At 35.0% G+C, this 11756-nt stretch overlaps 1 protein-coding gene across 2 annotated transcripts in view; it reads right to left on the bottom strand.

Moving 5' to 3' along the window:
• usp13 (ubiquitin specific peptidase 13) overlaps window positions 1-11756 on the bottom strand; it is a 30171-nt gene that overhangs the window by 3406 nt on the left and 15009 nt on the right. For both annotated transcript variants that reach the window (XM_051897354.1, XM_051897353.1), the window contains exons 12-20: window positions 10509-10662; window positions 10061-10234; window positions 9702-9791; window positions 9064-9186; window positions 8650-8676; window positions 8292-8435; window positions 4682-4848; window positions 2335-2527; window positions 2125-2209 (exon numbers count right to left, since the gene is read on the bottom strand). In XM_051897354.1, coding sequence (XP_051753314.1) covers window positions 2125-2209; window positions 2335-2527; window positions 4682-4848; window positions 8292-8435; window positions 8650-8676; window positions 9064-9186; window positions 9702-9791; window positions 10061-10234; window positions 10509-10662 — 1157 coding nt within the window. The remainder of the gene's footprint in view (window positions 1-2124; window positions 2210-2334; window positions 2528-4681; window positions 4849-8291; window positions 8436-8649; window positions 8677-9063; window positions 9187-9701; window positions 9792-10060; window positions 10235-10508; window positions 10663-11756) is intronic.

The raw sequence follows: 11756 nt of genomic DNA, 5'->3' as shown, positions 1-11756 counted from the left end.
AATGGGTTTTGTTTCACAATCCTCTCCAGTGTGCGGTTATCCCTATTGCTTGTACACTTTTTTCTACCATATCTTTTCCTTCCCTTCGCCTCTCTATTAATGTTCTTGGACACAGAGCTCTGTGAACAGCCAGCCTCTTTTGCAATGACCTTTCGCGTCTTGCCCTCCTTGTGCAAGGTGTCAATGGTCGTCTTTTGGACAACTGTCAAGTCAGCAGTCTTCCCCATGATTGTGTAGCCTACAGAACTAGACTGAGAGACCATTTAAAGGCCTTTGCAGGTGTTTTGAGTTAATTAGCTGATTAGAGTGTGGCACCAGGTGTCTTCAATATTGAACCTTTTCACAATATTCTAATTTTCTGAGATACTGAATTTGGGATTTTCCTTAGTTGTCAGTTATAATCATCAAAATTAAAAGAAATAAACATTTGAAATATATCAGTCTGTGTGTAATGAAGGAATATAATATACAAGTTTCACTTTTTGAATGGAATTAGTGAAATAAATCAACTTTTTGATGATATTCTAATTATACGACCAGCACCTGTATATATGCACATTTACATCTATTTTTTTTTTTTTTTTGCATTTTAAAATCATAATAATAAAATAACTGTAAAATAAAAAAAATGTCAAAAATGTATAATTTTTAACAGTGACACTTTACAATAAGGTCTCATTTGTTAAGTAAGGGATAATTAGGCATCAACCCCTTCAGGCTGATGCAAGACCCCTCCGCTTCACTTCGGGGTCCTGATCACCCTGCCAGGGTTTATTTTGAGATGACAACCGACTTGATGTACATTATCCCACTTATTACATGGCTACTTGCCACATAAGTAAATAATTAGAGACAAAATATTGATCTGAGTCGAAATATTTTATTAGCTTTTTAAACACAAAGCTTCCTTGGAGAGAGCAGTTGGTAGCGCGGCAAGTTCAAACTAGACGGACATTTAAGGGATTTGCACTTATTAAACAGCATTCGCCACATAAATAATTATGGGGATAAGAGATATTGATCTGAGATGAAACGGTTTTAAAAACGTACCTGTTTGTTATCTTATAATCAAACATTGTACAAAACAACAGTAGCAAAATGGCAGCAGCTGCGTTTGTATGAAACAAGAGAGAGCGAGTTCACGATACTGGATGGCATAATTAAATAACTGTACACAAAATATTGATTTGACTGAGTTTTAATATTTTATTAGCTCACCAAACGCAAAACTTTGACGAAGAAAAAATGTTTCTAGCAAGCGTATAGCGCTGTGTTATCTGTTTTCAGCGGTTGTTATCGGGGAATAACATACTGCTGGGTGGCGCGATTGACCAATCAGAATCAAGTATTCCACAGAGCCATGTAATAACTGTTAACAAATACAACTTTTGATTTTAATAATGTATTAGTAAATGTTGAAATGAACATTAAGATTTTAAAAATGCAGCAGAAGTATTGTTCTTTGTTAGTTCATGCTTAGTTATCTAATGTTAACAAATTAAACCTACCTTATTGTACAGTTACGTTTTTAACATTTATAATCATTATTTTTTCCCTAATAATTCAAATATTTTTATTTTTTTAAATAATTATAAGAAATATAATAAATTACAATAAATAAATATAAATGATAAATGTAAACATTTTTCCAAACAAATCAATTTTATAATTTTATTTATTTACTTTGATTTATTTAATTTTTTTATTTGATTTAATTTTACATTCCAATGTATTTTTATTTTTAGATTTATAAATGATAAAATATTTATTTTAAACATTTATACTTATTTATGAATGTAATTATACTTGTTTAAAGCATTTATATTCTAATTTTTTTTAAAAAATGTATCAATTAAAACATTTTAAATGAAAGTAATATCTAAAAAGTTTTATTTAAAATGTTTTTTCTTTATATTTTGTAAAATAATTTTTATTTTCTTTATCATTTTAACATTTTTACATGTTAAAATTATTTAACATTTATACTCATTCACTTATACATCATTGTTTGTTGTTTACAGGCGCAAAACAATCGTTCTTTAGATGTTCTCTGCAATCAGTCTGATTGTGACTTCCACAAAATGAAAATGTGCAAATAAATAACACACATTATAATCAGCATACCTGCCCTCTTTTTTGATATGACACACATAATGACCAGACATTGTGGATGTTCCCATGTGACTGATGAAGGCAAACAGTTCATAACCTTTGAGAAAGAAAAAAAATGAAATGAATGAAATATCAGAATGAAATATCAAACCAGCAATGTGTGTAATCCTTAGTATGTGTTGACCCTCTGTTTGTTGAGTTTAATAGTCAGTGGGCACTTACGCCCTGGTCCGTCTCTGACGCGGGGGCTGGACAGGTCCTGATCTGGAGAGAGCGAGGAGTCGCTGTGGGCATTGGCGTTTGAGAAGCTGTTATCGTTCGGCTCTGTGTCTGCTGTGTCTGACATAGCCTCAGTCTCTTCCTCACAGTCTGGATGTGTGAATATCCAGTCAAGAGCTCGCTCCAAGTTGTTGTTCTATATAGTCAGACAAGGAGTAGAAGAAAGACAAAATTTCACTTAATGATACTGTAATACATTTTTACTGCTGCCTTCAGGCTAAAAGACAAAATACTTTCATCACTTGAGTGGAGGAGCTCTTAATATACATAGAACATTTTTTTTAGGTTACTAACTGGACAAAAAACATGGCAAGCTTTAAATTCACAAGAAAACAGTGAACATCGAAATTATATCCTCAGGCAAAGAGCCATTTTTAAATTGCTCAGACCAGTCGAAAGTCCTTGATTTAACTGAGGTCATTCTAGCGTGGTCAAAAGACTCATTTAGGCATAGGCACTAATCTGAAATAGCGCCGTGATTCACTGCAAATGCCAGTAGTGAAAGCAAATGTGGCCTGACGCCCTCATCTTTTCCTGGACAAATGTGAACGACGTAGGTTGAAGACGTCCACTTGTTACCGCGCTATTATTGGCTGCTTGAGAGGCTATTTTTAAACACACATACACATACATGCACAGATATGAAAAACACCACCACACTGACTAAAACACAAAGCCAAAAAGAAATATTCAAGAAGAAGCAGGTCCTGCTATGAAGCAATAATGTTTAAACATATAACATTATAAACATCAAAAATCCTGAAAATAATAATAATTATATATATATCTATCTCGTTACTGTATATATACATTTAGTTACCAAGCTAATTTGTACTAAATAACAGCATGATCTCTAAAGAACTTCAAACCAATTCAAAATCACATTTCCTTATTATAGAAAAAAAGTATGAACTTTCAAACATACAGTACATTAAGAAAATGTGAAGGTTAGCCAAGTACCAAGTAGTTCAACAGAAGAGATCGGCTTCTCCGATCTCACATGCTTAGTCGAAGAGCAACGAGTGACAAAACGGATTCTGACATGCTGAAACATGTTGCGTCTGTGGAACATGACTGAGTATGATAATTATATTCCTGCCAATGAATCACATCTTAAAATTTGCAGCTTAAGAGAGTTCAAATCAGTAACATCCAATATACAATAGCCCTAAAAAGTACATGGACACTTTTGGACACTTAAAGGGTTAGTTCACCCAAAAATTAAACTTCTGTCATTAATTACTCACCCTCATGTCGTTCCACACCCGTAAGATCTTCGTTCATCTTCAGAACACAAATTAAGATATTTTTGATAAAATCCAATGGCTCAGTGAGTCCTCCTTTGACAGCAAGATCATTTCCTTTTTCAATGCCCAGAAAGGTACTAAAAACATATTTAAAACAGTTCATGCGAGTACAGTGGTTCAACCTTAACATTATAAAGTGACGAGAATACTTTTCGTGCGCCAAAATAAAGTGATGGGCGATTTCAAAACACTGCTTCATGAAGCTTCGCAGCTTTACGAATCTTTTGTTTCAAATCAGTGGTTTAGAGCGCGTATCAAACTGCCAAAGTCACGTGAACTATTGAAATTTCGAAACACTTATAACGTAACAAAGCCTCGTTAACTGAAATCACGTGACTTTGGCACTCTGAACCACTGATTCGAAACAAAAGATTCGTAAAGCTTCGAAGCTTCATGAAGCAGTGTTTTGAAATCGCCCATCACTAGATATTGTTGAATAAAGTCATTATTTTGTTTTTTTGGCACACAAAAAGTATACTCGTCCCTCTATGATATTAAAGTAGAACCACTGTAGTCACATGAACTGTTTTAAATATGTTTTTAGTACCTTTCTGGTCTTTGAAAAAGGAAATGATCTTGCTGGCAATAGAGGCCTCACTGAGCCATCGGATTTTATCAAAAATATCTTAATTTGTGGTCCGAAGATGAAGGTGTCGAACGACATGAGGGTGAGTAATTAATGACAGAATTTTCATTTTTGGGTGAACTAACCCTTTAAATGTATGAATTTCATCTGCAAACAAATGACACTAGAACTTTTATCAGAACTAACTTGAGCCATTTCTCAAATGACTTTTAACCAGCTGGTCTCAAGGTAATTTTTTAGTAGATATATATGTAAAGTTCACACAGGTGTTCAAGCAGAGTAACCACAGGTGTAGTTTATCATAATGCAATGACATTCATACATTTAAGTGTGACCTAGGTGTCCAAATTCTTTTTCTGGGCCACTTTCTATGAAGCAGATGAGGTAGGGCACTCACTGTGGCTTTGAGAGCCTTGACTGTGTGATGTCTGGGGAAGCCCATGGAGGTGAGGATGGAGATGCTCTCTTCTGGAGGCTGGTTGTCCAGCGCACTGGTAGTAGGGAGGCTGGGGCTGAGCAGGTCTGGTTCCATGTAAGAGGGAATTGCCAGAGGCTCGGCAAAATCTGCAGTTAGTTAGTTTCACAAGAGACGTAAGAGACAAGTCTTGGTAACACTTTACTTTACAGTGTCCTTGTTTCATATGTTACATGTACTTATTATAGTAATAACAGTAAATTATATGCAACTGACCCTAAGCCAGACCCTAACCCTGACCCTAAGTACATGTTGTTAATTAATATTACTCAGTACATAAATGTATAATTACTCTGTAACAAGTACACCTTACAATAAAGTATAAACCAAGTCTTTTATCACACATATATACTACATATCAGAACACAGACAATGCAGATAGTAGATGTAACACCAAGTACATTATGTAGTTCTTTAAATCCAAAGTATCTCAAGAAGAATTTCAGATTCAGTCTAGACTGCGGATTTATTCACCAAGTGTGCAGAGAGGATGAAAATATCACACTCGCTGCCCTATTGAGATTACACAGATAAACCGGAAATTCAAATGAACACGAGCCATGTAATCCATTCCCTGTAGTCTGCAACTAATCCTTTAATGTTCAAGATCAAATGCTGTGCTCACACACACAAACACACTGTATGACAGCACCATGTTTGGCCACTAGCAACTACAAACTGACCTGCCTCCGTCCTACATGAACAAACATTCTAATTAAGTATTAAAGGTACTCCTGTGTGCCACGCCTAACAATGGACTTTAGCCATGATATTTAATCTCAACTTGTCACAACCTCCAGTTCTTTAAAGTGTTAGTTCACCCAAAAATGAAAATTCTGTCATTAATTATTCACCCTCATGTCATTCCACACCCGTAAGACTGCGTATCAAACTGCCAAAGTCACGTGATTTCAGTAAACGAGGCTTCGTTACATCATAAGTGTTTCGAAATTTCAATGGTTCACCACTGGGGGGCGTGACTTGATACAGTTTGATACAAGTTCCGAACCACTGATTCGAAAGAAAAGATTTGTTAAGCTTCGAAGCTTCATGAAGCAGTGTTTTGAAATCGCCCTTCACTAGATATTGTTGAATAAAGTCATTATTTATTTTTTTTTTTTTTTTGGCACACAAAAAGTATTCTCGTCGCTTCATAACATCAAGGTTGAACCACTGTAGTCACATGAACTGTTTTAAATATGTCTTTAGTAGCTTTCTGGGCATTGAAAGTGTTAATTGTCTTGCTGGCAATGCAGGCCTCACTGAGCCATTGGATTTTTTGAAAAATATCTTAATTTGTGTTCTTAAGATGAACAAAGGTCTTACGGGTGTGGAACGACATGAGGGTGAGTAATTAATGACTGAATTTTCATTTTTGGGTGAACTAACCCTTTAATGATTCTATAAAAACTACTGCTACATAAAAACAATATGGAGACAATGGATTAAATAAGGATAGAAATAAAAACATAAATGTAATTATTACATATTAATTACATATTTATTATGAATTAAATATAAATTATACTGTAATATATATAAGATTGTAATATTGGTAAATTATTATTATCATTTTAAATAACTTTTTCTTTTTAAATATATTTTACATATACATTTATAATTTCAGTTAACAAGTTTGTTTTTTAATGTTTTTGAAAGTACACACATATATATACATATATATATACACACACACACACACACACACACATACACTATACATAGTACATATTATACATATACTTTTTTTAATTAGTCAAGGCAAACAAGCAAATAATTATAGAAAGACTGAAATTATCAATTTTATAAAATTATAAAATCAAGCAAAGCAGATCCATATATTTTGACTTTTTTTTTTAAAAAAGTAGAAGTTAAGATTTCTGTTTTCTTTAGACTAGCCATATATCACCTCCACAGTACTGAAGAATTAAAGTAACACTAAAAAAAAAAAATGGTATGAAGCTGTGTATAACACTATTAATAACCACTGTCAGTGGCGACTATATAGGAACAGGCCCAGCTGTAGCTGTGGAGCAGACGTAAGCCACACGAGTCCAGGAGATGTGAAGCTAATGGTGTTTGGACCACTAGAGACTCTGTTTGTGTGTAGAGAGTCTGTTTGTGATCTCAGGTGGCTGCTTAACTGGGGCAGGAAAGTGAGGAGAACAGAATTCCCAGCTCACAGGTGACGCTGAAGTGTGAGGACTGTGTTTACTAGCCAGAAGCGCGTAATGATAAACAAGGGTGCCTAGCAAGAGACTTGAAATAAAACCTTGTGTAAACTTCTTGTGTAAATCTACTCAGCTAGAACATTCTTAGTCCAATAACATAAAGCAACTTAGACCTAAATTGCATTTGGATTAATTCCTTTGGCATGAATCTTTCCCTATCAATAAAAGTATGCAACTCTTTACGTCACATGGCATGCTCCAAGCATGAAATATTCCCCTGTGGCTGGAACCCAGATAATGAGCCTCACAAAGCACATGCAGCTTATTTATCTTGAATGCAGCATAGACGGCAGTTAAAATGGTCTGTTCTGAAAAAAAAAATGCAATTAACTATATATTCCTTTCGTACATAGTTGGGATAGCAAAATAGGCTATTAAACTTTTATAAGGGAGGAGAAAATTATTCTCATATCTTTTGTTGTTGACGTCAAAGGCTGTACGTTACATTAAACTCTACACTGTTGTAATGCAAATTCATCTTGGTAGAAATCAGACTAATTAGGCAGATGCTTCACATAGCCATGGATATGACCCAGACTACACTATATACAAGAGAGAGGGTTTGTTTTTTTCTGACCACAATGTGTTTTGCAAATTATTGATTTCAACATTGGAATTCATTAGACATTTAGAAACCAAATACTCAATTACAATATTGTGTTGTAAATTGGCCCAGTATCCAGTCCATGTGTTTGTTTTTGAATTTGAAAATAACTTTTGGATCATAAACAACTTCAATTCTAAATTGATTCTCAATTTGATTTCCAATTAGACTTTAAGCAAAACCAGTTGAGAATCACCTTAGTAAATATTTTTGTGAAACTGTGCTGGAGTTCTTTAAAAGAATGTCAACTGGATGACTCACATGCAAATGACAGTAAGTTCATTTGAGTTAAATGTCTAAAATGTCTACAATGTTCCTTTCAAGGCAGCCTGTAATTAGGTGACACTGTCTTCTGCTCAATTAGACTTTTTCCTCACACTTCAGTTCCAACAAAATGGCTACAACCTTTTAGCCAATGGAGCTAAAATGGCAGACACGTCAGTGTTTACCCCTTGATTACTAGACTATGTGACCAGAGCCATTAGAACAAATAAGATCTCATACTTTAAATACTTTCTGAGCTGCAAGTTTTAGACGAAAACAAATGTACATAATTGGTTATTTGTATATGGAACATTTTGTAGTTTTACATAATTATTATTATTTTAAGTAATGCTTTTATATGGAATAAGCAAAGGACACAAAGGATATGCCTTTGTTCAAAATGTGTCAGTTCAGTCAAGATACGAGGTCCTACCTGGCTCTTCCATGTGCGCTATTATCCAGTTAAAGGCCATCTCTGCCCCCATATTCCCAGTGTAGTACACTGCCTTCCGACAGGCTTCCAGAGGGAAACCCATCTCTGCCAGTTGCATCACGGATGATTCATCTATTTCTGGAGCTGAGGAACAGGTAAAAAAAAAAAAAAAAAAAAGGTTGCTTCAAATCAACATCCCACAACTAACAATAGATATACAGATTATATCTGAGGTTAATTAAAGCAGTTCATTAAAACTTTTAATATTGTTCATCGAATAAGTAATTTTATAGTGCATGTGTGCAATTATAAATGTGTGGAATATTTTTTGTGCTTTAACAATCAAAGTGGTACTTACATTCCAAAGAGTTGTTTGTTGAACTGTCTGAATGAGAAAACAAGACTTAGTTAGTACAGAGCAAAAGGGAACAATATGCAATTGTGCAATTTCAAGCAGGCTGTTTTGATTAGCGCCTTGAGTGTAAGAAAGGCGCAATACAAATAAAATGTATTATTATTATTATTATTATTATTATTACACTGCATTATATATTATATATTTATATATATATATATATATATATATATATATATATATATATATATATATATATAGAAATATATATAAGAGAGAGAGAGAGAGACCATGAAAGAAGTCTCTTATGCTCACCACGGCTAATTTATTTAAGCAAAGTACAGTAAAAAATTTAGTACACTGCATTATATATATCTTACTGACCCCAACCTTTTGAATGGTAGTGAAGTTTCTCACCTCTGGTGTCTTCAGGAATGACAATGGGAGGTGTAAGGTCAGGCAGTTCCTCTTCTCCTGCCTGTAGCCCTGTTGCCCGAAGGCGATTCAAGTCCAGGAAATCAGGTACATCTACAGAAATATCTGTAGCACATAAAAAAGATATAAATCATAAATCATATATATGACAAAAAGATACATACTGTAAGCTGATACACTCAAAACAGACTCTGGGCATTATTCCTTTCCAAAAACCTAGCCAACATTTTGCTCCACCACAGAACCACAAACTTTCTCTGATCCCAAAATTTCTCATTTAGAAAAACAGTGTTACAGTACCCTCTGCTGGACAAGGGAAAAGCTCCTGCTGAACAAACATAACACCTTGCAAACTGATAGTCTTTTCATGCAAGCAATCATGATGCATTGCTCAACATGCACGGCATGTGATGGTCTGAATTGCACAAGAGAGCATGTGATAGGCAGACACAGATGACAAACAAGACATATTAATAAATCTGCTTTGGCAGGAGCTGGATGGATTAAAAACTAAATGATCCAACATTTTGTACATGCTTTGGCCAGCAATGTGTTACTTTAACTACAACAATGTGAAATCAAAATACAACATCAACTCAAGACCACGTAAATTTACATACCTAACTTTTTGGGCACCCAATCAACACCAAATGTGAACTTCTTTATCTGCACAACCATGTACTCGGGGAAAGATGCGAAACGAGAAGTCTAAGAAGAGAGAAAAACACAGGTGAAAAACAGGGAGGAGTTTTCAACCTGTATAGACACAGAGACCTATTATTATTATCTTTATTATAACTTTCATTTTATATATATATATATATATATATATATATATATAATTAAGAAAATAAGAATGTATATTATAATTAAATAGCATATAAGATTATTGTTGATGTAAACCCCATGATATTCTTCTAAATTTTGCAGACTGTTTTGCAAGTCATTCGAAGGTCTCAAAGCCAGAACCTTGCTTACTTCACTCCAGCTGACTTGGCTTGCAGCGCAGAGCTCCAGAAGTCTGGAACATTCTCAGGCTCAGTGAAGGCTTGCAGACAGGCAGTGAAGGGGATTCGGGCTCTCACCGGCTCTGGAGGGGGCCGCATGTTCTCCTCAGCTTCCTTCCGCTTACTCTCAAATGCTATTAGCTCCTCTGTACAAACAACAAAACCATAAGCAAAGAAAACACAAATATGTCTACCTGCATATTGGATTTATAAAATGACATTAAACATAAAAACAAATAAATACACTGGTTTTATTCAAGACAAAAAAAATATTATTATAAATGAATCACCTAACAATATTAGGTTTTATTACTTTTTTAGAGGCAGATCAGGTAGAAATAGATCTTTAAAGTAATAACTGCACATTTTAACTTTGTGCAGTGCGGGAGCAATGTTGAGATCAGTTGCAGAAGGTATTACCTCTGTTGCTGGCTGCCTCCAGGGGTGCAGGAAGCTGCATAAGGTAGTCCACTCGCTGTGTGTACCGCACCTTCTGTGTCTGACAGCACTGCACTCGCTCCTCAACTACGAAGCGAAACACATCGCTGGGGTTCTCTGAGCCTGAATTGTTCCTCTGCAAGTGGTGAAACACAATGTAGCCTATAGAAAGTTTTCTTCTATTCGAGCACAGTGGATAGCACTACACATAAAAAAAGCTGTTGTGCTCATGGAAAACAGGTTTGAATCTGGCCTGTTCCCATTTGCCTTTTCTCTATAACTTTCCTATCTACTTTTCAGGTCCATTAAAGGCAAAAGAACATAAAAAGTTTGGTCACACTTCATATTAGGTGTTCTTGAACTACTATGTACTTGAATGTTAGGTACAGTGTACTTATTGTGTTCATGCAAAACACTTTTGCTGCTATTGAGATGGGATATGGGTAAGGTTAGGAAGAGATTTGGTGGTATGGTTAGGTTTAAGGGTGGGTTAAGGGGTAAGGGAAGAGTCAACCGTGTGACAAAGTGCATTGTATCAAATGATTCATTCAAATGTTAGTCAGTCCACGCAGCTACCACTTTTAAAGCTTCAAAAAGTTCATAAAAAGATCATAAGACGAATCCATTTGAATCAATCCAAATCTTCTTAAAGTCCCCCTGTAGTCAGTAATTTTATCCCTTAAAACTCATCTTTTATCACCAAAATGACATATTTAAAAAAAATTTCCTGTGAGAAAAATTTCTTCATGCCTTAAAATAGCTTGAATATAACTCTACACCCTTGTTTCATTTAGTATACGCAGATCTATGAATATGCTAATTAGCCCCGCCTCCACTCACTCACAAGTTCAGAGGTAAACGCTGCACAATGGAATCGCTTTTTACAACGTCGGACATGTAACGGTAATTAAAATGATTAGCCTTTGGCTTGACTACGTTATCAAACAGCTAATAATGTGTTGTTAATGTTACACAAACCATGTTACCGTTCGCCATCTCAGAGTCAGACAGCTGCATTCTGAAAATTAGTATCCTTAGAAACACTTTGAACAACTTAGGGCTCGTTCACACAGAACACGTCTTTGCGTCTAAAAACACGAAACGCAGTGCTTAGGAATGGTTTTTAAAAAAGCGAGAGACGTGATGCAATAACGGAAAAAATAGAAATAGGGAAACAGCAGAATAGATAGATACTATTTTTCAAAAAAGAGAAAATAATCGCACTGGCTA

The sequence above is a fragment of the Ctenopharyngodon idella genome, chromosome 6, assembly GCF_019924925.1.
Source record: "Ctenopharyngodon idella isolate HZGC_01 chromosome 6, HZGC01, whole genome shotgun sequence".
Taxonomy (NCBI): domain Eukaryota; kingdom Metazoa; phylum Chordata; class Actinopteri; order Cypriniformes; family Xenocyprididae; genus Ctenopharyngodon; species Ctenopharyngodon idella.
The sequence above is the reverse complement of the archived record's forward strand: the minus strand, read 5'-3'. Positions and strand labels throughout refer to the sequence as shown.